General features: G+C 43.9%; 1 protein-coding gene and 1 long non-coding RNA gene across 2 annotated transcripts in view; one reads left to right on the forward strand and one right to left on the reverse strand.

Annotated features, from left to right (window-relative positions):
- Window positions 1–104: 104 nt before the first annotated feature.
- RND3 (Rho family GTPase 3) lies at window positions 105–22877 on the reverse strand. Its single transcript, XM_028745750.2, has 5 exons — window positions 22572–22877; window positions 21793–21880; window positions 8643–8752; window positions 5275–5409; window positions 105–2084 (listed from the first exon to the last, which is right to left on the reverse strand). The coding sequence occupies exons 1-5, from the start codon at window positions 22719–22721 to the stop codon at window positions 1833–1835; spliced, it is 735 nt and encodes a 244-aa protein (XP_028601583.1). The 5' UTR covers window positions 22722–22877; the 3' UTR covers window positions 105–1832.
- Window positions 22878–23085: 208 nt separating this feature from the next.
- Window positions 23086–27784, forward strand: part of LOC144329184 (uncharacterized) — a 90793-nt gene continuing 86094 nt past the window's right edge. Inside the window, exon 1 of the long non-coding RNA XR_013394603.1 lies at window positions 23086–23276. This is a non-coding gene — a long non-coding RNA (uncharacterized LOC144329184). The remainder of the gene's footprint in view (window positions 23277–27784) is intronic.

Consider the following 27784-nt stretch of genomic DNA (forward strand, 5'->3'; position numbering starts at 1 on the left):
TAGTCCCACCATGTTCAGAGGGGCTTATCCTCAGGTTGGTCTATATTACAGCCCAAAGTATACAAGCAATCAGTGGACAATACAGAACAGCACACAAGTAGAGATTTTACCAACGACTAAACATTTTTTTTATTTAAAAGAAAAAAATAAATACTGCAGAAACAATAACCAAACATACAAAGTGACGGACATATGTTAAAAAGTGAGGGTGTCTTGCTGAAACAGTTAACTTATTTTTCTTTTTACAATACTTAAATACAGAAAGCACTTGCCAGCTTTTTTTTTTTTTAATACTGCCTTAAGCATACCATTGCATCAATCCAAAGCATATTATGGTGGCAATATATCTGGAATTTTTGTGGAAATAATACTTCAAAAATGAAGCATTTGAGAAAAATGCTTGCATTCAACAAGTCCTAGAGACACCCTCGGCAGAGTTCTGCTGTGTCTGCTAAAGCATAGCAACATCTGCAAACTATTTTCAAGATTGGCTTAGTGGATGTAACAATAGTCATCAGTCAGTGAAAAGGAATTTGACAGAATCTGGGTCACACAAGTAATGTTTAATGATCACTGTCTGGATATGCTTGCATTAGACCTTGAGGATTAATGCAATATCCAGTTTCCACTTGGGACCCCTTAAAGGCTCCGCTGTTCTTCAGGTTCCTCCTCCCCCTATTTCCTCAGAGTGCTCATTACAAGTAAACAGAAACGTGTAATAAGAGACAGTCATCCATATGCAGCCATTTTAGAGATGCATCATAATAAGAGATAATTGGGTATGTTGGCTCATGTGCTAACTTAAAAAACGAAAAGGGGAAAAAAATGAAACAAAAAACAAAAACACCCAGTATAGAATTGTAGAAAAGTCATAGAGCAGAGCAGCACTTATTTCCTTACACAGTGCTGGGTTTGGCCTCCTTCACACCCAAGGAGCAGCTTAGGAGGACAGTAAGACTAAAATTCCTTTCTAATCAAGGACCTTTTTATAACTAAATCGTAGCACCATTTGTTTAGGTCTTGCAACAGGACGTCCATACATTATACAATTGCCTTATGAAGAAGCCATTCAAAAAACTGACTTTCAGGCCACTATCAAATTTCTCATTACAGTCACAATGGAGAAGAGGAAGATTCTGTGTTTGAGAACTACTCTTAACAGATATTTCTTCAGCTTCATTCCATATAATTAGAAGCTTATGAAGGCTATTTTATTACTGATTTCTTTAATTTCTTCCTTCTCTAGTTGCCTCGGGGAGAAAAAAAGATTTTAAAGCCTCTTTTAACAAAGTGTTTTCCTCTGGATGACCTATATTTTTTATTTCTTTAACATAAACCAAGAGGAAAAGCAATCATATTCTCTCTTTTTTGGTGGGGGAGGGAAACCAAACAGTCTCAAAGGGGCAAGCTTCACAATGAAGGGAATAGGAATATCTTGACTTTCTTTTTCTTTAAGCAATGTTTTAGATTGTAATCAAAATCAAAGTCGGTATTCAAAAAATAGATCTAAAAATAGGTATCCTCCAGGACATCATTTCTTCAGGTGCTACCAATCCTTTCACTTCTTTAGCACATTCACATAGTTTCCTTCGTATTTGGTATTTCATCCAAGTAACATTGACATCCCTTCAGAATCCATCTCTTCCCACTGCTTCCTCTACATACCAGCTCCCCAAGTACAGTTTCTTGCCTACGGAAGGTGAATCATCGCCTTTTATCACTGGCATGCCCTTACAAGAGACCATTTTCACTGGGCACTTCTCCTTGAGTCTTCACCTATCCCACCCAAACACAATTGTCCTTGCTACCTCCATTTAAGGAATCAAAATCCTTCACATCACTGTGCAGCTCTTCGCTTTGTCCTTTCGCAGATCTGTGGTGACTGTAGAAAGTTCCGGCCGGCCTGGCATGTGTGAAATTCGTTTAGTTGCCCTCTGAGACTTGTTCCGCTTAACATTTTTATTTGTTTTGTTCACACAGGCCAAGGTAGCAACATGGAAAATGTCCCTTACGCTGTTTTCTGACTGCAAGGCTGAACATTCGATGTATGTGGCTGCTCCAATCTGCTTGGCCATGTTTGCACCCTGTGGAGGTAGAGGAGAATAGATTAGATTACAGGCATCAACAGAAATCCAGAGAGAGCTAAGACAAGCCATATAATCATTACTCTGGGATGCTGTTTTAGAGATAATGCTTTGAGGAAACAAAAGGCAACACATCAGGCAAATAAGGAGGAGAATCCACTGTCCTTATAAATACAGAAAGCAACCTAGAACTTGCAGATTATTGGCCACACCAGTTTTAAAGACTTTCTGCGTTGGACATGGAGACCAAGAGCATCTTCAATTTAAGCACCCTCAACCCCAGCTTACAAAGTAGCCTTACAAGGAAGGAACTGAGGAGTACAAGCATAGCTGCAAAAATGTATCTGATCTATTTACCCTTTTGTTTCTGACCTGAAAGGGCATGTAGGGCCAAGCAGAGATAGCCAACATGGAGCCCTTCAGATGTTGTTGGCCTCCAATTCCCATGAGCCCTAACCCACATGGATGTCAGGGTTCTCTGTCCACAGCAATTCATAAATTTAGGTCAATGGTCTCAAGTACTGGTGGTGTGCCTTTGTGGCCATCAGCAATCCTAGGCTGGTGTTCCTGCTAACCCGCCCCACCAGCAGATCTCATGCAAGGTCATTCACACCTCTGGAAATTTCCAGAGATGAGGACAATAATTCCCTCTAGCAGAGATAGTACGTGTGGGAATGCAAGACCAGCAACAACTCCTTACACAGACCAGATCTTTGTGACACTTTAGCCTTCAGTGGGTTAAGGAGTTTGCAAGGACTTCACTTGCCAAGGAGGCTACATTGCCTTATCTGTTGTGGTTCAAACCACTGCTTATGCAGCAGATAGAGTTTTAGGTTTGGGTGTCTGCCATTCTCTCCCCCCCCCCCGCCCCGAACACAGGTTGAATAGTTTAATGTGTTCAGATCCTGACCTACAGTAGTTGACTTTAAGAAACTCCCACCTAGTTGCAGAAGAGAAAAATCCAGCTATATGCCGCCAGGGGACCCCACTGAATTCAGTCTCTAAGCTCCCTTAAAGCAACAGACTGGAGCCCTTCAGAAACTAGAAGTCTATGCTAGCTGCAGGGTTTGAAACATCAGATGGCATCTGTTCCACCTCTAAGCAGGGCCAGTTTTATGCCAGAGGCAAGCATACAGAATAGTTTGACCTTGAAATCAATAGGGCTTACTTCCAGATAAACATGGCTAGAATTAAAGTGTGTGCCTAGAGAACGTGGTGCAGGTGCACCAAGGGGAAAGTTATCTGTCAGTCAAAACGTTCAACTCTTCTTCTAAATCAATAGGATTAAACTTGGGGGAGGGGAACCCTGTTTACCATACAAATCACGCATTCTACTCCCACCTTGCTATTTACCACCCCACAAAATTACCAAAAGCTTTCAAAGCATAGATAAGGAAGTCACCCACTGCAGTTCTGGATAAGATAAGAGAAAAACAAAATGCTACAGGGATTTCCTGTGTAGCACCAGAGTTTTGGGGAAAACGCCACTTAACTAGAACTTGGACTGCCTAAAGATTGAGGTTGTACAAACAAAAGGTTTGCCACTGACATTAGGAAACGCCTCGTGTACTTTGTCACTGTACTACATCCTGTCCAACTGAGATGATTTGGAAGACTTCCAGAAACCATAGGCTACTGGATGTTCAGAAAAGCAGTTGGAATTTTGGGGACAGGAGCAATCCTCAGACACACAGCCTTGTGCAAACTTTTTAATGGAGGGCAGGGAGGGGGAGAATGGGGATAGGAGACTCAGTCAACATTAATTAAACAGCCTGTCTGCTAATGACTGAAGTGGCAATCAGAGGGTTTTGGATTGTACTAGTCAATTAATTCCCAGTGAGTAAAGTCAAAAACATTTTGTTGGAAACCACTGAGGAGAAGAAGAATGGAGGAGTAACCCTGCTTCATATATTATAGAAAAACATTATTTATAATCTACAAAAATGCAGCCCTTGGAGGCCAACGTTTGCAGCTATGGAACGTACCAGAAAAGCCTTGAATCATGACTATTACTTGGAAGCCACCACCCAAAACAGAAAGACACTGTGGTCTTTCTTGTCCCTATTCTAGGGATGGCCTATTCTGTGGTGTTCTAATGATGTTGGAGTCCAACACACAACAGCTTCAACAAGCATGAACAACATCTCCCTCCCTGGTGCCACCCTCTGTGCCTGACCAGAGATAAAAGAGCACAGACACTGTCGGGCTGTGCCCTGTATCCCCACATCGGTGAGGTGGTGGTCCAGAAGATCATGATCGGCCATATCAAAGGCTGCTGACAGATCTAAGCGAATCAGCAGTCCCGGCCCACCTCGGTCCAGTTGTCACTTGACATTACAGTGTACAATCCTTGTGAGATGTGAAAAAGAAAAGGGGGGAGCCCATAACATTCTATACAACTAGACAATTCTATCAAAAACAGGGACACTGTGAAGAAATGGGACACTGAAGCCCAAAGGAACCCAGCCAAATTTGCTTGGAAGTAAACCTCACCAATTTCAATGGAATTTTCTTCCAGTTAAGTGTGCCTTAGAAGTGGGCAGATTGTTGGTCTTACACAGGACTGATGTTTATGGAGCTTTACAAAATACTATGTAGTTTTCATGTCATAATCCCATGGTGAGAGGAAGGCATGCAATTACTTTTACATAAATGCCCAGTTTCAAGTTTGAAGAGGTATACACACTCGCAGTGGTTCTTTTCAAAGAAAAAGAGCAGTTCTGTTTTATTGCTTACCAATACAAAAGGAAACAAAGGTTGCACTCTTCCTCTCCAGAGAGAGGGAGAGAGCAGAACACGTTAAAGCCACGTGGACCTATGGCCGGCTTAGTTATCCAGATTGAACAACATAGGAAATGGGTGGAAGAGGAGCAGAATACAGACAAATGTGGATGGAGCATAAACTGCAGGGTATGCTGTGTCTACCCAGCCTTAGCTGGAGATGCTACTGACTGAACTGTCTGCTTAAGAAACGTATGCTCTACCAGTGACCTACAACCCCTTAAGTCAGTAGCATACAGCATCTGATATAAGAAAAGTACAGATCCCAAATGCTGATCACCAGCAGTGATGAAAAGTGGTGTAATATAACCAACACTCTTTGCAGCACTGTGCCCCGAGGAGGATTTGAATGAATCAAGTCAGAAGTGTGCATCATTCATTAACAAGCAAAACACGACATAGCACTTACCTGATCATAAGATACTGGTGTTTGCCTATGATTGGACAGCTCTACTAGTGTACTAACATCCGTGCGCAGGTCAGACTTGCAGCCAACCAGAAGCATCTTGGTGTTGGGACAAAACTCCTGGATTTCACCTTTCCACTGTAAAAATAGTACAGCGTTAGTATCCTGCTGCCATAAGAAACACTGAGGCGGCCATCTAACGCAATGAGATGCTTTAAAGAATCATGCTTCAGTTGTCAGCTGTACTACAGTGAAGCACTAGAAGGAAACATTTGGTGTAGCACTCCCTGCAGATTTTAAAGTGAACTTATTTGAAATAAACCAGTGCAGCAATCCTTCAAAATCTGCAATTCTCCCAACTTTTTGATGCAATTATTCAGTTTAAAATAATGTACTTCATCTGAGCTTATGTATTGGGTTTTTTTAAAAAAATGTTTATTGTTTATTTCTTGTATTATGAAAACCAGGAATAAAATATTCTTTTAAAAATGAGGACATCCATCCCTACCTGCCTACAGATAGGCCAGCTGCCATAGCATACATTACGTTTTCCCTCCCTATGACTCATTCACTCAACTGACTGAATAGATATAATCAAGGGAGTTTTCTCAAAGCAAGTTTAAACAGCTGCCCAAATGCCAAGTTACAAGCAGGTCTTACAACAAAGGAGAAGCATATAATTAGATCAAAAATATGGTCTTAACCTATGTCATACACACAGATGGTATATAGTCCATACTGCAGGGAACTTAAAATGTGAAGCTTAAACCTTGAATACAATGCCATCTATGTTCTTCCCCCAGGTGCAGAGGACTAGCATGTAAAAACATCACAATTGCCAGAGGGTCACATGAACAGGAATTCTAGCATTCAAGGACATTGCAGGGCATAAAAATGAATGCAACTGAGCAAAATAGACAATCATGGACAAACCATTGAAAACTGAATTAATGTTCACTCAAGTCATGTGCACTTCAACGCATGGAGTGAGGGGACAAGACAATGTCTGTAGACTACCATTTCTGACCTCCAGCCGAAGCTCTGTATCCTACCCATAATCTACTGGCCTTACTAGCTGGGGGAAATGGGTTTTGTAGATCAAAACATCTACAGGACACCAAGCTGGGGAAGGTCTTTGCACATATCATTTACATGTATAAAGAGCTCTGTGCAATCCCACATTTTCCAGGTTTCCCAGCTGCACAGAAAATATTTGCAAAGGGCTGCTTATATTTCAGTCCCAATGAATTCACTGGGACTTAGCGACAGCTGACTTTGCTTAATTGCACCCTCTGCATACACCACTGTCTCCAGCTGATGGTCTGCGGCTCACAACTGGGTCATGATCCACCCTAACTCTGCCACAAACACCTTATGGAAAGATATGGGAAAGACTGATGCGACAGAAGCATAAGGTAAGAATCTACAAGTCAAAAGTGCTTCCTGTTGCAGGCTGAAGTTATTAATGTATTTGGAGCCTTGAGAGAGGCTGAGGGTCAGTGATGCACCCCAACATAAAATCAACAATAGCACTACTGTTTGTTGTGTTCCGCAATACACTTGCGACGTAGGAAGTAACTAAAGCTGAGTTCTAGGGACTTGCTTATGTTGCTCCACAAGTCAAACTGTTAGCGTGGAATCTGAACTTTTCTCACCTTTCCTGAGTCTACTGGGCTACACCTCTGTAGGTCATATTAGGCCTACAGTTCCAAAGTTTTGTTGATGTTGGCCATGACAGCAGTAAGCAGGGCATGAGTAATGTTTGTTTTAACCTCTTTGAACGGTGGCAGGAAGTAAAATGTGGAAAGGGAATTAAGAGCTCTCACTATTGGAGAAGAGGATTATTTAACCCCTTCCCTCCCCCAAAACTTGCCACGGCAAGGAGGCACCAGCTGATCCCAAGGACTTTGTTCATGCAAACAGTAAAGATTATGGCAGCCATTTTCTCCAGAAACCCAGGAAATAGTGCCCATGTCTGACAGCATCCAGGGCTGTTGAAGATTCTTCTTGACAGCAATCTAACCTGAGCCTCATCTACACATGGCACCCTTCCATTTATGCACATGACCTCTTGGTCATCCACTAAGAACCTACGAAGAGCCCTTCTGGATCAGATGAAAGACCCAGCTAGTCCAGCATCCTGTTCTCACAGTGGCCAACCAGATGCCTATGGGAAGCATGCTAGCAGGACCTAATTGCAACAACATTGCAATTCCCACCAAGTGGTATTGAGAAACATACTATCCCAGAGGAAGTATATATATATATATTACTTTTGAGCTTCTGGTGGATATCCTCCTAATTAAATCAAAATCAGCAAGGATTGTCTCACTCATGACTACTGAACAATTCAAACTCTGGTTCTTCTTTCATTTTCAAGGGGAAGTTGCATCAGAAGGAAGGGCGCATGCCTTTAAGAAGTATGCAGCAAAATATAAAAGAGATGGGCAGAGTCAGTCTTCATACTGTGGCACACCAAAGAAGAATTGACCTCTGCTCTGACTTTAGGAATTAGGTCTGGACCAGAGATCTTCTCCTTGTGTGGCTGAACAAGGATCATGCGGATATTGGCTCTTTTCACTTGCTAAGTGCATGAATACTAATTATATTGATCAAAACAGTATGCCAATAATTGTGCATCCTGTCTATATACATTCAACTATGAAGCTGAAAAGTAAACTGGTTGGATTCCATCTAACTACTTATCAGGGATGGGGAACCTGTGGACCTGTAGATGCTGTAGATTATAACTCCTATCATACCTAACTGTTGGCCATGCCGGCTGGAACTGATGGGCATTAGGAGTCCATCTGGAAGGTCACTGGTTCCCCATTCTGGCCCTATATATTGTCTACTCTGATTGCAGTACCTATCCAAATGCCATTGGCCAGGGAGTTCATGTAACATCAGCCCAGGCCAGCATGGCCAACTGTCAGGCAGGATGAGTGCGAAAATTCAACAAGATGTGCAAGGCTGCAGTTTCTCCACTCCTGCCAAAAGTCTATAATTAGGGATTGAATCAAGAGACCTTCTCCAAGGAAATCACATGCTGCCCCACTGAGCTAAGAGTTCCTTCCCAAGGTACTAGAGCCCGAATCCCCCTCAGCACAAGGATTTGAATCTAAACCTTAGAGAAGGATTTTGAAGTGAAAGCCACCTTTACCCCATGATCAACACTTGCCTGGGCCAACACACCTGAAAGCTGGGGGAGTAATGGACTAATATTTTTAGCCTCTCAGTTGGTTTGCATAATACTTGGGAGTGCGGCAATAATCAGCCTGGCTTTTACACTTCAAGATCATATATGCAGATGGCAGCAGTGACATATCTTAGCTCTGCATATACATTTAGAGTTATTTTCCATCACTTACCTTTTTCAACACACTGTCAAGTGTTTCTGGACGGCTTATGTCAAAACAAATTAAGACGGCATCGGAATCTGGGTAGGAAAGTGGGCGGACATTATCATAGTAAGGAGACCCTGTTGAAATAAGTGAGATCATGTTATGGGCGGAAAAGAAACATTATGTATACAGAGTTAAATGACGCACCCTAAGCGTTCCATCCATGCCTCTGCTATATTTCCCTTTGCTTCCTCACCCGCTTTTTCAAGATCTCGCCACCCGCCAGAATCAAGAGTGCTCCATATCCTCAGGAGGTTATTGTTCATTTAGGTCAGCTTCAAGCAAATTGGCACCATATTTGTGGTGGCTGCCATAAAGCTTGGTACAGCAGATCACCACGCGTGTCAAACCATGACCATGCAGGCCTTTCCCATACTGATGTAAGGCTTCCTTCTGGCCAATCCATGCAGCAGTGATGGATGCACATGTTGAGCTGCTGCTTAGGAATGAGTTACACAGATGCAGTTCTGAGCTTCCATCCAAAGGTCAAAACAATCTGAAACTCTTCTGATGAGCCTGGATTATTAATGCATAATATGGCTAGGGGGGGGGAAAGGGACACGGATGGCGCTGTGGTCTAAACCACTGAGCCTCTTGGACTTGCTGATCAGAAGGTCGGCGGTTCGAATCCCCACGACAGGGTGAGCTCCCGTTGCTCGGTCCCTGCTCCTGCCAACCTAGCAGTTCGAAAGCACGTCAAGGTAAAGCACGCGGGAAGGTAAACGGTGTTTCCGTGTGCTGCTCTGTTTCGCCAGAAGCGGCTTAGTCATGCTGGCCACATGACCCAGAAGCTATACGCCAGCTCCCTCGGCCAATAAAGCGAGATGAGTGCTGCAACCCCAGAGTCGGTCACGACTGGACCTAATGGTCAGGGGTCCCTTTACCTTTACCTTATGGCCAGAAAATAAGGCTCCCCAATCTCTTAACTTTGAGCCAAGGTCACCTAGTAAAATCTCTTTTTTAAACAGTGCTTTCTTATTCCATTTAGAACAGGTGTGGATAACCTTTGGCCCACCAGATTTGGCTAAACTACAGCTCCCATCATCCCTGGCCATTGGCCATGCATGCTGGCGCCAATGGGAGCTGTAGTTCAGCAACATCTAGAGGGTGAAATCTTTCCCACAACTGATTTAGAAGGACCATGGCAATACAACATCATGCCTAATTATTGTATCAGTAGCTACAGATGTAAGTTAGGCCCAGTTGTTATCCCAGAACCTTTCAGAATCTGTTTGAGTGTTGGACCTGCACACGTGATTAGGCTCATTCCAAGTCAGGGTAGATGTGCTTCCTGCAAAATGCTAGTTTTTACACAACCACTTTCAATAGTAACTAAGACCAGCAATCTATCACCTTCAGCAAAAGGAAAAGACGTATGCAAGGGAAAACAGTAGTTGCCTTTGCTATGAAGAGCCACACTGGTACCCGCATAATTGGTAGCTCTTGTGAAGGGTTAACTACCTGCATCTAGGCAACAACACAAGGCAACACACCTGGAGATTGGTCCCTCCTGAGGAAAAAATGCCTTTCCCTGCCTTGAGCTGTTTGCATAGTTGTAGGAGTGCACAGACAGGTTTGCACAGCCTCTGACTCAACAAGTCAACCATGCACTGCGGTCACCATGGCTTAATAAGCCTCCTATTTGTGCTGCCTGCCTGGAACTTAAAGGGTCGCGATCCCTTTAATCCCAGGATGACCTCTTCTGGATCAAGCCAATGGTCCATCTCATTCAATATCCTGTTTCCCACAGTGTCCAAGCAGATGCCTCTGGGAAGCCCAAAAGGTCCTCCTGCTGCTCCCTGGCGACTTATAATTCACTTGCAGAGAAGAATCTCGACCAGCAACCACTGATATCGGGGCCACATTCAGCTCGGTGTGTCAAACACTGCGGAGACTCAGTATAAATAAGTCATCACTATTACGCACAGCCACAGCCCACATAGGTCCCATGGTGTCTGGCAAAATACATTTATATGTAATTATTAATATCCTCTGAATATATTACATCAGGAACATCATCCGCACCAAATATCAATTAGATCTTTGCAGCTCTCACAGTTTAATGAACTGCTAGAACCTGTAACAGCTAATTAGAGGGGATTTCTCTTTTGGTATTTACGTTCAGCATCTCCTTGAGAGCCACTGCCTTTTTGGCAGCTTCCGGCAAGGCAAAAGAGCTTGCTGAAACAGGCCATCTCTTAAGGAACTCTATGGCTTATTTTAAATGACCAAGAGCTCTCTACCAGGAATCCAGAGGAATAGAATTCAAACTTATCAACATTTCAGGTGGGACCTGCAACCGCGTAAAATGCTCCTGCCAACCATGTCATCTTCCAGGATGTGCTATTACACATCACCTGGGAAGGCAGGTGAACTAACGCCAGTGGAACTGGAAGAAGCAAAGATCACCAGTGTTGAAGCAATGATTCTTCAACATCAACTTCGTTGGAATGGTCATGTTGTGCAGATGCCTGTTGATCTTTTTCCAAAGCAACTACTCTATTCCGAACTTAAAGATGGAAGGCGTAATGCTGGTGGTCAACAAAAGAGTTTCAAAGACTCTCCCAAGGCAAATCTTATAAAATGTAGTATAAACACCGACAACTGGGAAACACTGGCCTGCAAGCACCCAAATTGAAGAATCTTACTTGGCTATAAGTGATCGCCAAAGAAGAAGATTTCATTCCTGCGCCACCACCAGTTTTTTCCTCTGAAAAGTCACTGTTCCACAACCACTGAGCATGCTCTGTCCTCACTGGACTATTATTGGGGGTTCCCACACACTTTTTTGTACTTCTCCAAACTTTGGAATTCCCCATAACCTGCCAATCCTGTGAGGTGCTGCCCATTTTGGTTGCACAAGAATCCACACTTGGGAGAAGGGAGTTTACTATTTATGTACAGGATTATTGGAAACACATTAGGTGTGTTAGGAAAACACTAGATGGTCAGGTTCACCCACTGGGGTTGGGGAAGCTGGTTGCATTCAAAATCTCCAGGATTTAAATGGATGAAATGAAAACAGTGCTTTCAAGGGCTGGCAGGTTCCTCCTCCTGGCAAAAGAAGCTCCTGCTGTTTCAGGGTGTAGTAAGGTAAACAGCAAAAGGAACTCGTCTCAAAAAACAGACCAGCTGGGCAGCTAAAGACCACAAGGAAAGAATTTGAGGAATGCTACTTTTGAAGCAAACAGGAACATATGGGCTGAAGCCTTGGCAAACAGAAGGTGGTCTGCTCAGTCTGAAAGTTTCCTCCAGATTCTCCACAGCCTCGAATCACATGCCTGTGTATTGCTACTGATAGCTTCAGTGCATCAGAAACCTATCGTAATGCTCATCTCTCAGCACAAGAGTTAAACGTGCAACAGGCTATTTAAACCTCTGCAGGAAGTGGAGATTTCCTTTTTCCTAGCACAATATCTGATTTCATGTGCCTTGTCAAAGCAGGCACGGGCAATGGGTGAAGCAGCCTCTCTTATCGGTTCTGCAAGCAGCCATTAACCTTTGGACTGGGTCCCAAGAGCCAACATTTGTCAGGCTGCAGTTTGGACAACACCGGTAAAGGCATACTTTCTCAGGGAACTAATGGGCATGGGTCTATTTTATTACTGGGGCAGTACTGCCAAGTGACAGCTGTATTGCGGAGGCAGCTGCCTGACGTTATTGGACTCCAAATCCCATCAGCAAGGCCAATGGGGTGAGAGGATGGAGGTTGTAGTTCAACCATGTCTCAACCACGGGTGTTGGCTACCCGTGCTGTAAGGTATTCTTGCAAAACATGCAGAAGTCCATCTGCCCACACCTGTCTATGGAAGCTAATTTTATTTTATTTTTTGAGTTCTTAATCATTACAAACCCCCATGAGGATTACTACCGATGAGGCTACTATTGGGAAAAGGGAAGTGGGCATTATCCATGAGGACATGAGATGATTTGTCTGTCTAGCCAGGCATTGGTTACTCTGACTGGCACTGGCTATCTGATTTTTCAGGCCGGAGAGGTGCTATTTCCTGTCACCTGATCCATTTAACACTATCAGTGGCTTAATAACTAACTAACTGAAGCCTCCATGCACTCCTCAATTCCAGATAAAGGGGTGAGGACAGACTACAAGCTTTTGCCTTTGGGTTGCGAGCTTACCAAAGACCTGATGGATCTTGGTCTGATGCAGCTTATGTTCCCACATATATAGTGTTGGGGAATCTGTGGCTCTCCAATTGTTGTTAGACTCCAATTCCCATCAGTCCCAGCCATCATGGCCAATGGCCCAGAGTGACGATGACCTATAGTCCAACCACATCTGGAGGGCCACAGGTCCCCTAATTCCTGTTCTTATGCATCTCTTAAAGTCAACCAAAGAATTTCATGGCAAGCAGAGATTTTAAAGCAATTCTTCCAGCTCTAGTGCTCCATCTACTGCACCAGATTGGCCCCTGGTGCAGCATTCCATGTGCTAGATGACCTCTACTAATTTCAGAGTGTTAGGCAGGTGTAGATCACATTGCAATTTCCACCCACAGCTATCACTTAGCTCTAGGCATAGTTGCCACCCTCCTTTCTCATCAGAATATTCTGAAACAGGTATGGGCAGGATAAGGCATTTGCTTTTAAGGATCATTAAAATTTGGACAGAGACGTTGCTTGCTCAAGAGAAGAGTGAAGAGCCTCACCCAGGAAAAAAAATTCCTTAGACACATACCTAAGTGCTCAGTCACTACTCCTCAAGAGGTCTATCGCACCATATATGTACATGCATACGTATGGCATGCACTTATACCAGTCGGATCTGTGATTACACTTACTATGGACAAAAATTTCCTGTTATTACAATGCAGCATGCTAAGACAAGTATATGAAGCTTTCACATAAATGAGACAAGCTGCCATTCTTCTCTGGGAAAGAATGCAAGGGAATGAATGGGAGGCTTTAAGTGCATCCTTTGAGAGTTTGCAGAATTCAGATGCTTCACAAGAAATGTGTTTTCTCTCTTCTTTCAAACAAGCAATAGTGGGATCCTTTATCAATGCCCAAAGAAGACAGCCACTCAGAACAAAAGCCGAGAGATAGAATTCAATAGGGCATTTCATCATTCCAATCTCCTTACCAGAACAAAATCCTCAGAGCCTGAGGAATCTTGGGAATGCATGTCAAGTCTAAACAGACCCTTTTCAAGGCAGCTCAATAGCATACTCTGTTCAATCTTTCTCCAAGATGGTCTCAGAAAATGCGAAACCATGCTCAACTAAAGAAAACGAGCAGATTGACAAAATCACTGTGACTCCAACAAAGCTTCAGATCCAGATTTTGTGGAATGTATACCACACACGCATACCTTTCTCATCCTTCTGCAACCTGGTGCCCTCCAGATGTTGTTGCTACTATAACCCATACCATCCCTGGGAATTGGGAGTCCAAAACATTGGAGGACACCAGGTTAGGAAGGCTGATTTCTAGCCACCTCTAAGTTTGCAGGAACTGTGAGTATGGTTTCATAAGAACATGGTAACAGTCCCGCTGGTCCTACCTAGTCCAGCATTCTGTCTTCACAATGACCAATCAGATGTCAATAGGAAGCCCACAAGAACAACAGGAATGCCATGATAGGATTTTGACTCTAAAAGTATGCTTTACTTCAAAGTAAGCCTGTGCCACTTGTGTAAAAGTACATATTTGCCTGTGGCCATTTAAAGCAGCTAAACGCTCAAAAAATGCAGTTTATAATCCCATAGACAAGATAGGAGATGAGCAAAACTCTGCCATTACACCTTGCATGAAAGTTGCCAAAAGGAAGCCAAGGACCACAAAGGAGTTGTGAGATCTCCTGTCAAAATGGAGCTTTGGAAGTAAAGATTGTCCACACGGCTTGGTAAGTTGGTGGCGATACCAAGCTCAAAAGGACATGCTGACTCAGCATAACCTAAAGTTTTGGCTTAGGTTTATGTGGCTTTTCACTGAGTAATTCCATTGCATCATGTCTGATGTGATCTCTGTTCAAAGTACAGACTTCTTGTTTGCTAACAATAAATTCCCCATCTGCCGGGGCTCTGTAAACTGTTGTTCTATGTGGGGACTAATAATCTCTAACAATTTTTAGGATCCACAAACTACAACTCCAAGGATTCCTTGGTGTTTTTCCCCTCATGCAGGCTTTGGGTTGATTACGGCAATGATTTTGATGATGAGAGAGGTTGAAATATCACACTATCACTTAGAACAGTAGAAAAGTCTGTCACTACCATTTGTTACAGACTAATGTCAGATCAGACTTAGTGACAGCCAGCAGTAACTTGTGGCTGGTCTTTGGGTCAGATATCTGCCCATGACCCCGGGGTGAAAGACTGCCTCAGCATGTCCCATACCAATGCCCTAAGCTGACCAAGTTATCAATTTGCATGTTCATCTCCGAAGTCGCTCTCCCTAAGTAGCAGGTATTTGTTTTACAAAGTAAGGCAGGGATGGGGAATCTGTTGCCCTCCAAAGGTTGTTGGACTCCATCGTTCATCAGCCCCAGCCAACATGGCCCATAATCAGGGATGCTGGGAGCTGGAACATAAAAAAATCTGGAGGACCACAGGCTACCCATCTCTTAAGTAAGGCTTCTCACATTCCAACAACTGACTCCATGAAAGTTTTAAAGTTAGATCCTAGTAATTTCCAGCTAAGGAATACTGGATTCAGGGTAACTGAGTAACCAGTTACTAAAGGCTACAAGAGGAAGAATGCAATTCAGGGTTTAATTCATTTGTCAATAATAAGCACCCTCTTTATGAGGTACACCAAGATTCTGGAACTTATACAGAACTCTTCAGGGGATCAGACAGTTTTGTCTGCTCTATATAGAGTGAAAGACACACAGTGAGCCTCAGAACCACAGCAAGCTCAACTCATTAGGAATCTGTGCCACTCTTTGATACTCTTGTTGAGAACGTCCATCCCAAGTCCACATTTTCAGGTTTCCTTGATATTCTGCAATTCATGAAGTATTTGGGATATATAGTTAAGCCCATAAGATGGCTGCAACTGCTTCACGGTTTTATGGTGCACCCATGAAATTTGAATTATGTAAGAGAGTCAAATTTTAATGAGGGAAGATAAAATATGTGTTTCAGCTTTGATAGGATATTCAGCAGAAGCCAGACACAGGTAAATTGTCTTTATGGATTCCATTAGACAGGATCTGAAGAAGCTACGAGTAGCCAAACATTACTCTGAAATGATCGTGTTAAAAAATGAGCTCATTTACTGCTGCTGCATGCCATATAATAAGACTACAGAATTATATATGATTTTCTGCAAATTATTCCACAGCTGCTGTGAAGGGGGAGAGGGTGGAAATCAGATACATATCCAGCCCAATTGCGTTAATGTGCAATGCCCAAATATTTCTCCATCTAAAGATTTAATACCAGTATACCCTCCCCAGGAAAAGTCAATATATTTCAGGGGTTCAGAATGAAAACATCTTGCAAAGTCATTCTTAGATTTTGTGGGTATCGTTCTGTATACCATAAGTGATCCATCTGTGCCACAAGGGCACAGGCAGGAAGAGTGTGACACAAACACGGACCCAATTGCAGAAAGAACCCTAGGCCTGGCTGTGGCAAAGAGATGTGTGCTTGCATTTCTACCAGACTTTCGTACACTGCCTGCTCCCCAGCTTGATAAACTAGAAGTTAAACAAGCTGCTGGGGAGTGCAAACATACTACAGAGCAGCAAACTCTCAGAATGCGTGGCATTCTTGTTAAAAATGTGGTCACCATGCTGTTAACCAGCCTTGGACAAACTCCCAAAGGATCTGAAGGGCACCAGGTTGACAAAGGCTAGAAGAAACCATTCAACTTATTGCAACTTGCAGCTTCAGTGGCGCCTGTCTATTTTAGCTGGGATAGAATGATATCACAGCTTCCACAGGGTTGACTCTCTAGAGCAGTGTTTCCCAACCTTGGGCCTCCAGCTGTTTTTGAACTACAACTCCCATCATCCCTGACTAGCAAGACCAGTGGCAAGGGATGATGGGAATTGTAGTCCAAAAAACAGTTGGAGGCACAAGGTTGGGAAACACTGCTCTAGAGCAGCCTCTCTCCACCTTGGACCCCCAGATGTTCTTGAAGCCCAAGTCCCATCATCCCTGACTAGGATGCTGGCTAGGAAATGGTGGGAGTTGTAGTCCAACAACATCTAGAGACCCAAAGTTGAGAAAGGCTGCTCTGGAGGAAGGAGTCTATGGATTGCCATTCAAGTGTTTAGGGCAAAGCCTAAAGAGATTTTCGTCTTTGTTTACTGATTTCTGGATCTTTGCTGTTGACCTCAGTTACAGTAAGACCAGAATTACTTCTCCAAATGGATGCATTTAAAGTCAAACAGCAATTAACTTCAGTTAATGGGAAACACTAAACATTCAGAAATGTTCATGCAAGACAGGTGATGATTTAAAGGAGATATACTTGTTTAATGGGGTTAACACTGGAGACTAATAAACTCATATGGAAATGTCTTGGGAATACCCCTATCAAATTAAACTAGCATCTAAAAAAAATAGTATTTCCTAAGTGGTATCATTAAATGTGGGTCATTATTTCTGTGTGTGGTTATTCTACAGTAGAGACATTCTGTAGTCACTAAACTGTAGGATTTCCAATATTATCTTTCATGTGTTTAAATTATCTTATTTTGTCCCATTGCTCTATAAAAGCATTGCAAAAGGTAAAGGTACCCCTGCCCCCCTGCCCGTACGGGCCAGTCTTGACAGACTCTAGGGTTGTGCGCTCATCTCACTCTAGAGGCCGGGAGCCAGCGCTGTCCGCAGACACTTCCGGGTCACGTGGCTAGCGTGACGAAGCTGCTCTGGCGAGCCAGAGCCGCACACAGAGATGCCGTTTACCTTCCTGCCAGTAAGCAGTGCCTATTTATCTACTTGCACTTTGACGTGCTTTCGAACTGCTAGGTTGGCAGGCGCTGGGACCGAGCAACGGGAGCTCACCCCATCGTGGGGATTCGAACCGCCGACCATGCGATCGGCAAGTCCTAGGCGCTGAGGTTTTACCCATAGCGCCACGCGCGTCCTGAGAAAGCATTGCAAGAGTGCTGCCAAAACTTTAAATAATGCAAATCCTTCCAGACAGACCATCTAGAATAGCTTAGTTGTTTTACCCTATTTTGCTCTTCCAATACAGTTGTCCCCAGTTGTCTTTGATAGGAAAATATCACACTATATTGCTCATAATTAACCTCTGCAACCAACTCAGCTGTTGCAGATCTAACCTACTTAAGCTATGACACCATACTGGAAAATGAGGACTGTTGAGGCCAAGCCCAGATCTTGACTTAGACTAATAAGACCTGCCTTTTAAAAAGGGTTAAGAAACTGCCATACAGTAATAATTCCAACTCAATTACAGCTGATCTTATCTAAACAATCTACAACCAGGAAACAAACTCAGAGATGGCAGATCATAAGATCTGAGGCCCAGATAACTAGGTGTCCAAATCTGTATTTTGATAAATAACCAATACGTTGAATCACAGATCATTAAGAAGTGTCTGTAAAATACCAAACTAATATATTGAAGGCCTCTTTGAATCAATTTTCATATCCTGTCTAGAATGTGAGGCTATGCCTTGGTCCATGTTAAGCCCAGGAAGAAAGAATCCCAGATCCAGTATGGTGTGGTGGTTAGTGTGTTAGACTAGGACCAGGGAAGCTAGGGTTCAAATCTCCACTCATCCATTTGGGTGATGTTGGGTTAGTCAATGTCAGTCCATCTAACCTTCCTCACAGGGTTGCTGTAAGGATAAAATAGAGAGATAGAACCAACCCTTGTTGGAAAAGTGGAATATAAATGTAATAATAAATAACTAAGTTTGGAATAGGCAGAACAATCCACTTTGAGTAAGTCCCAGTGGCAAACGTCTGAAGGAATGAGCAAGCAAATGTCAATGGCAGTCTAATCCCATACATATTCACATAGAGTAAGTCTCATTGAGTTCAATGGGACTTTACTTTCTGACCATTATGCAAGATACAAAAAGCATAGATTAAGGTCAGTCCTCATGCACAAAAAAATATATTTAAGAAATAAAGTCTTGCAGATGTGATAAATCCCCCCTCCCCCTTTTAATTCCTTTGCTGCTCCCTCTTCATTTCATGTTCATTCTCCTACTAAGGCAATGGGAGGCAGGGGGGGGGGGAGAGAGAATTTAATTTGGCTTTATCACAGAAGAGTGAAAAAGGCAGCAAGCATTCCCCTGTAGGAGAGAGAGAAAATGAAAAAGAACCAGAACTGCCAGCCTTCACAGCTGTCATCCACATCTGGAAGCATGCATTCCAGTGATGCCAACAGCAGTAATGTTCGTGTTAAGGCTGCCAAGGCAGAAAAAGCTTAGCTGTGGTTTCTTCAAAAGAGCTGTACAAGTGTTGCCAGATTTACAAGACAAGCAGTCTTGCCACTTCAGCCTTTTATCGCCTTCGACGTGCCTTCCTCACAGGACACCCCTTTGTGTGCCACAAGCAGATTTTGTGCTTAGGCTCTTGCTACTGGCAGGCAAGTAAAATAAAATAAATCTTGTCCACTTCTTGAAGTTACTGCAAAAGCCATTAAGTAATTCAACTGCGCTTTTCATTCTACTGTGAAAAGTGTGTGTGTGTGTGTGTGTGTAGGGGGTATCTTCTCCAGCTCCATTTTGCTTCTCTGCCCTGGGATGGATGGCTTCTAGGTTGGGTGGTCTGCTCTCTTCCTGCATTTGGTGACAAGAGACAGCGCTCACATTCCCTTGATAGCTGCTCTCAGCACCCTGTACATTCCTTTGTCTCCCTCTCCTTGGCCGCCCTCTTGCACTCTGCCACAGAGTGTTCGTTAATCTGTCATAAACGCCAGCGAACAAAGATGATTTTAACTCTCCCCCATTAAGCACGGTGCTTTATAGCCCTCATCTCTGCCAATGGATTATCTCTGCAGGAACTTAAAAAACAACCCAAAAAACTTAAGAATAGGAAATTATGTCCTTAAGAGAAAGAGAGTGCTCTTTGGAAGAACCTACTATATGCTCCAAGTCCTCCCCCCAAAAGTCTTTAGAGAACAGATGGGGAAAGTGCAGCCCTCCAGATGTTGCTGGACTGACTCCAACCAACACCAGCTCTAGCCAGCATGGCCAACAACCAGCAATGATGGAACTGTAGTCCAACAACATCTGGAGGACCACATGTTCCCCATCTTAACTTCAGAAGATACTGGCTACGATGACTCCCATGCACTCATTTCCACCATAAACCAAGCCCAGCCCAGAACTAGCATCCTTTGGAACAGGGAAGGCCAACTGGCATCCTAGATATGGCTCCAAGGCCATTATAATCTTGGTGACCCTACCAAGAACCTTTCCAAGTTGTAAAAAGGTGCAAAAAGCTCCCTTTTGGATGCTCTATGTCAGGAGCAGCCAACATGGTGACCTGTGGATTCTGCTGGATTCATCATCCCTGACCACTGGCCATGCTGGCTGGCGATGGCAGGAGTTGGAGTCCAGCTATGTGTGAAGGGCACCATGTTGGTGACCTCTGTTCCATGTAATGCCATGCTTAGATGTTATTCTCCACAAAGGAGGCTCATGCTACTAAATGGGGCTAACTTTATTATTATGGAGCCAGCCTCTATACTAGCTTTTCCCAACCTTGGACTACAGCTCCAGTCAGCACAAGGCAACATGGCCCAGTGGTCAGGGATGATGAGAATTGCTGTGCAACAATATCTGGGTACCCGAAGCTGGGGAAAACCGCTCTAGTCTACTGTCTGGAGTGGTTCCCAAGATTATGAAACTTGGCCACAACTGCTATAGAAGAAAATGAACATTTGTCCCTCAAAACTGGATTTCTTAGCTGACCCAAGCAAATTGTACTTTTTCTTCATTTCCCCCCCAAATCAAGGTTCTACAAGACAATGGCTGTGACTCTTATAGGAAAGGCAAAAATGTCTTGAACTACGTGGCCAGCCGTCAATTTGGAAAGGAGGTGGGTAGCATAGTACAGGAGTAATAGTAGAAGAACACTGCTTTCTTTAATCAAACAAGACTTGGGAAACTGAGCAACAGAGGACAGCCTTTGCAGGCAGAAGGTTCCAGGTTCAATCCTTGTTGTCTCCAGGAAGGACTCTTGCCTGAAACCCCCAGGAGCTCCTGTTAGTCAATGTAGACCAGTGTTTCCCAAACTTGAGAGTTGTAATCCAAAGCAGCTGGAAATCCATCATCCCTAGCTAGCAAGACCAGTGCTCAGGGAAGATGAGAATTGTAGTCCAAAAGCAGCTGGAGACCAGAGTTTGGGAAACACTGGTGTAGACAATACTGAGAAATCAACCAATGGTCTGGTATTAAGACGCTTCATCTGCTGCTAGTCTCCTATACCTACTGTACCTACAAACAGGCAACATAATCAATGAACATCACAACCACTACCAAACTCCAGTTTTTCTTTCTCACTCCCTTAACTTCCATGTCTTCAGAAGCTTTCTCACCCCCTGCTGGTTTTACAGCCAAACACTTCCAATGAGTAACTTTACTTCTCATTATGCTCAGTTGAAGGCTTCCTATGCATGGTTTTTTGGGGGGAACACTTAGAAGCAGATCCTGAGGAGGAGTGAGGACACGGCTCAGCAAGGAAAACATCCTCTCACACTTAGGCATTTGTGTAGCTGCTAAGCTCCTTGTTTCTGTATAATCACATATTACCAAAAGGAGAACACATGCTGGTTTTCGCAGCAGCGGCGACAAATATTAAAACGAAAGGCTCATGATAGGCCATAATAACCCTCTCCCATCTGTTCAGTTAATTATCCCAAGAACCTTTATAGAGTCAAGCCGGGAAGGGGAGTTAGGTAAACACGATTGTCTCAGTCTCACCACAATGCAGAAATGTTGCAATTAAAAAGAGGGGGCAGGGAGGGAAAGGAGTCAGGTTGCATTAAAGTCCATTAAAGTAAAATAAAAAAAAACCTAAAAGGCAAGTAGTTACATCATCTGCAGGGTGTTAACAACAGAGGCTACAGCAATGGCTTGTAATTATATACAAACCAATGTGAGTCACCAGAATGGCATGGAAACAGAACAGGCATTCCTGCGAGCAAGAAAATCCCTTACCAGAAGTATCCCAGAGACTGAGTTCTATCCTTTGTGTGTCTATTTCAAAACTGGCCGTGTAATTCTCAAACACGGTGGGGACGTAGTTCTGGGCAAGGAAAGGGAGAAAACACAAATAGTAGATTACCATCTCTTGAAAGTTTGCACCGCGTATCAAACACATCTTTCTTGTAAATTCAATGGGGGGGGGGGAGAGACCACAGAGATTTCAGCCTAAATTGGCCCCTCGCCCTTCTTAATTGTTTAACCATTTCCTAACTACTGAGGGATTGGACCGTTTTCACTGAAAACCAACAAAGCGTTTGAAAATAGGCAACTTACACCAGCGGGATGGGCTCGTGAATTCCAGCGCGGCGCTGAAACCCACGACCTATAAAATACGGAGAGATCTAAGAGCTTCCCTCCACCACCACTGGGCGCGAGGCTTGAACCGGCACTGCCTCAGTGAATGGATCTCTAATTCGAACGCAGAAAGAACGTTCGAGTTCTATCCCGCATTCCACGCGTGGCTCACAATAGGGCACGAGAGAGAGAGAGATCGTCTTAAAGATGCTTTAATTTTTATTTTTTGTGTGTGTGATTCCTGTGAGGGTGGGGGGTAAGCATCCTGGGATCTCTTCTGTGAAAACGGTCTCACCCGCTTTAAACTGGCTTCCCACAGATTTAACAGATAGCGCTGAAAGTTAACTTTAACCAAAAAGAAATCGCAGCGCTCCACTTCGTAAAAGAACCACGTAGCGCTAAATTCCTAGAACTCAGACAAGCGGGTCCACACGTACCTCCGGGAAGCAGTCCTTGGCAAAGACGTGCAGCAGAGCCGTCTTTCCGCACTGGGTATCCCCAACCACGACTATCTTGCACTTCACGTTTTGATTAGGATCCATGATCGATTTGCTGGATAATTTCTGGCTGGCTCTTCTTTCCTTCATTGAGGTGTCCTTAGCCCTTCCCCCCGTCTTCTCTCAAACAAAACCAACGAAATGGCACGATGGGGAGCAGAAACCAAGAAAAGCAGAAGAAACCGCGCGGTTCGCCGCCGTGCGCTCGACAAGTCCTTTCTCTCCCCCCTCCTGCTGCTGCTGCCGCTGCCGCCGCCGCCCCCTCTAAAGTTCTTCCTTCCCTCCTAGCAGGTCCGGCTGCTTGCAAACTGCTTTGTTTCACTCCGCCCTGCCCGGATTTATATGCCCCGCCGCCTTCCAATCCGGAGCTCAAGGAGAGAAAGTAAGCGATCCGCCTCTTGTCCTTTTATGGAGCCTGCAAAGCGCGGCCAAGGAGGCGCCTTCGGCCGGCTGCGACGCGCCCTCTAGGGGAGAAAAGCCACCTGGAGCAAGCGGAGGGAGGGCTCCGCACAAGGAAGGAGGAAGCAGCTTCGGTTTGTTTTAGCTGCTGCTGCTGCTGCTTAGGAACCCGAAGGAAGGGCGAGAGGATATTTTGGCCACGAAACTCGCTCGATCGCGTTCCTTGAGACAGACACTTTCAAGGAGGTGTAGTAGAATCGATAGCCTTATTTCTTTTTTGACTGCCGGGCTTAACTTAACGGCATTTTGTGGCAAAGCTCAGGCCCGGCAAAAATCTCCCCCCCCCCCCCGTCGCAGGACTGAGCCCAGGGATGGGAGAAGCAGGCGCGAGGCAACGTGCCTCTGGTCGCGTGCAGAGTGCATGCCTGCCCCATCCTCACCAGTGAGCAACTGCAGACACACACTATCTCTCCCTCCCTTCCTCCCTCTCCCCCACCCCCTACTCTCTCCTGCACTCCAGACCCCAGCAACACTTTAATGCAGGTATTAATGTCTGTGGGTATGTGCAATTAATTAATTAACTAATTAAATTTACCCTACCAGTATGCTCCCTTTCCTCACCCAAAAGCAGCTGAACCAAGGTATCTGTGGGGAGATTGGTCAGTTCAGTATTTTTATTTACTTGATTGGGGGTGGGGTGGAGGGCAGCTACGCCCAGGGCTGCACATGGAAGGCTTTGAAGCAAAGTGGGGTTTTCATTGGAATCAGAGTGTTGGGGTGAACCGCTTTGGAAAGAGAATTATCTGCTGAAATGTACATACATGCAGCCAAGCCACATCCTTATAGTGAGGAGAGTATTTCAGAAAAATGCTGATGAACTAGGAGTGCAACTCTTCCCCAGTTGACCTAGGGTCCTGCATTAATTAAGTATTTTTATTTATTTACTTATTTTTTCGGGGGGGGGGAGCTGCCCATGGTGGTGGTGGAAAAGGCTACAAGCCAAACAGGACAAGCTCTGAGGAGTTGTGTTTGGGAAAGGGATTCCAAGGGGGGAGGAGACTTTTTGCAGATATATTAAAGTGAAAGGCGTATCTCTTAAAGGAACTGACCATCAGATACAGCAATGTAATCTGATACCACCACGGCTGATAAAGTCTCTCAGAGCTTCTACTATACTGTAGTAAATTTGCTGGCCTTTAAAGTGTCATTAGACTGTTGTTGTTTTGTTTCGTTACAATGTTTTGTTATTCCCATAGTGGATATGGTCCTCCTGTATAGCTGTTTGGTAAAGTCGTTCTGCAAAGCGCAAGCTTGATTATGCTTAAAGTGAGACAAAATATATTCTTTATAAGCTGAGGAAAGGGAAAGAATAAAATGTATTCAATCAGTGCAGGAGCTTAGAATGGGAAAACAGTTCTCAAACTGGCGAAGTGTGTGAATCAGTTATTCTTCTGCTATTTTCAGATAAAAGAGGGAGAAAAATTTCTTTGGCAGATTTGCCAAAAATAAATGAGAAGAATGAACTTTGCTAAGATAAGGAAAGCTGGGTAATCTCCACCTATCCAGGAAGTGCCTCTCGTGTCAATGTAATCAGCCCTTTTCTAGGTCCAGTTATACGAAGATGTTGCACAATGCAAAGTCTGCTGTCTCCCTCCCTCCTCAGGAAGTAAATCTTTTCAGGAAGTAAATCTTTTATGTCATTGTTACTGAGCACATACGATTCCTGATCATTTCTCTTGAAGCATCATTCTTTTCATGCCTGTGACGCTTACAGCTGATTCATATACCCGCTGTATGTGACTAAAGTCACATGTAGTGGCCACTAAAATGGTGCTTTGAAATTTGACATATATTGGTTCCCTGCCTACGGTCTGTCAGTCATGTGTACCAGTGGCTTTACAGATAAAGGCCAAGCATTTTTGCATCCCCATCAAATCCCACTGTAAAATGTGGGTTGGATAGGCAGTGTGATTAAAAATGTGGTCCTGCACATGATTGCTAGGGGAGAAGGGATGCCTCCATAGGTTTGGAGACAATTTTGTACCTCTCGTTTCATCTTCTGGTTTCCTTGAGGGAACCAGGGCTAGTGCTGGGGTACTGTGCTATGTAGTTTTTTCTCTCCACCTTGCATTCCTTTTTCCTTTTCTGCCTGGTACTTTCTTTGCTACCAGTTGTTGTCTGTGTTGTATGAATGGACCTTTCCCCTTTCCCTAAATGTTTGATGTCCAACTCCAGAAATGTACTGTGGAACCTTGGTTCTCGAACAGCTTAGCTGATGAACAAATTGGCTCATGAATGCTGAAAACCTGGAAGTAAGTGTTCCGGTTTTTGAACGTTTTTTGGAAGCCGAACATCCGATGCAGCTGTTGGCTATTGTTTACAGGGCACCTGTGCCAATCGGAAGCTGTGCCTTGATTTTCGAATGTTTTGGGAGTCGAACGGACTTCCAAAATGGATTAAGTTTGAGGTTCCACTGTATCCTCTTCAATGTAGGGGAGGCTCTGTCACTTAAATCACTGTTTACCACTGTGGTGAATCTGTGAAAATGCCCCAGACATTATGCTTGAAATAAACAAAAGAGGATTTCCTCTGTAATGTGAACATTTAAAGGAGGCTACTGTTCATCTAGGAACGTGGGTGGCACTGTGCGTTAAACCACAGAGCCTAGGACTTCCCGATCAGAAGGTCGGCGGTTCGAATCCCCACGACGGGTTGAGCTCCCATTGATCAGTCCCTGCTCCTGCCAACCTAGCAGTTAGAAAGCACAAAGTGCAAGTAGATAAATAGGTACCGCTCCGGCGGGAAGGTAAACACCATTTCCGTGTTCTGCTCTGGTTTGCCAGAAGCAGTTTAGTCATGCTGGCCACATGACCCGGAAGCTGTACGTCGGCTCCCTCGGCCAATAAAGCGAGATGAGCGCCGCAACCCCAGAGTCAGTCACGACTGGACCTAATGGTCAGGGGTCCATTTACCTTTACCTTACTGTTCATCTATGGTGGTAAGTATGTCTCAAATCTTACCTTACAATTTCTTACTTTGGGTTCTGTGTTGCAACATGAGTCAAGTGGCGGAGCATCTGCGTTGCCTGCAGAAATATCCTGACTCAATCTCCAACCTCTCCAGGTTGGGTTGAGAATATCCCTTGAGTGGATTACAAAATATTTGCAGACATTTTGGCAAGTAGACTGAAAAAGGTGTTAAATGAAGTAATTCATAAGGACCAAGCAGGCTTTCTTCCTGGCAGGCATCTGTTTGACAATACTCGGAATATTATCGATATTCTGGAACTTTTACAAACAAATATTAACACTAAAGCAGTGTTAATCTTTATTGATGCCGAGAAGGCCTTTGACAATATTTCTTGGAAATTTATGAAGAAAAACTTGGAAGGGATGGGAGTGGGACGAGGGTTTGAAAATGGTATAGAAGCAATTTATTCAGAACAAAAAGCTAAGTTGATAGTGAACAATGTGGTGACAGAGGAGTTTTATATTGAAAAAGGAACACGCCAGGGGTGCCCCTTATCCCCCCTATTATTTATATCAGTCCTGGAGGTTTTGCTGAACATGATCAGGAGGGACCGGCAAATACGGGGGATTACGGTCGGAGTGAAACAATATAAACTGAAAGCATTTGCAGATGACTTAGTAATAACATTACAGGAGCCAGAATCTAGTACAAAAAGAGTTCTGGAACTGATACAAGAATTTGGTCGGGTGGCAGGATTTAAGTTGAACAAACAAAAAACTAAAGTTTTGGGGGAAAACTTGACGCCTTTAGAAATAGAGGGGTTTCAGAAGGAAACAGAGTTAACTGTGGTTAAGAAAGTGAAATACCTGGGGGTAAACTTGACGCCTAGAAATTTGAATTTGTTTAAGGACAATTATGAGAAATGCTGGTCAGAAGTTAAGAAAGATTTGGAAACTTGGTCGAGACTGAAGCTTTCCTTGCTGGGCCGAATTGCTGCTGTCAAGATGAATGTTTTGCCAAAAATGTTGTTTTTATTTCAAACCTTGCAGGTCGTGGACAGAGTGGAATGTTTTGGAAAGTGGCAGAGGGATATCTCAAAGTTTGTCTGGCAGGGCAAAAAGCCCCGAATAAAGTTCAAAATACTAACTGATGCAAAAGAAAGAAGGGGGTTTGCCCTGCCAGACTTAAGGTTATACTATGAGGCGGCAGCCTTCTGCTGGTTGAAAGATTGGATTCTATTAGAGAATACAGATGTCCTAGACCTGGAAGGTTTTAATAACTCGTTAGGATGGCATGCTTATCTGTGGTACGGCAAGGCAAAAACACATGGAATGTTCAAAAACCATATTGTCAGGAAAGCAATTTTTATGGTCTGGCTGAAATACAAAGACTTACTTGAAAGTAAGACTCCGAGGTGGTTATCACCAGTGGAGGCTAAGGCGTGGAAAAAACCCAATATGGAGACCGGCTGGCCGAAATATTGGGAACTAATAGAAAAAGTAGGTGACAATTGGAGGTTGCGGAGCTTTGAAAATTTAAAAGATAAGGTGCGAGATTGGTTTCATTATGCCCAAATTAACGAGGTGGTTAAGTTGGACAAAAAAACAGGATTCCAGGTGGAAAAATCGAAACTTGAGACAGAATTGTTAGAACCAAAGACCAAGGTTTTATCGAGAATGTATAACTTGCTGCTTAAGTGGAATACGCAGGATGAGACAGTTAAATCAGCCATGATAAAGTGGGCTCAGGACATTGGTTACAATATCATGTTTGAAGACTGGGAA

This window comes from Podarcis muralis, chromosome 1 (genome assembly GCF_964188315.1).
Source record: "Podarcis muralis chromosome 1, rPodMur119.hap1.1, whole genome shotgun sequence".
Lineage (NCBI taxonomy): Eukaryota > Metazoa > Chordata > Lepidosauria > Squamata > Lacertidae > Podarcis > Podarcis muralis.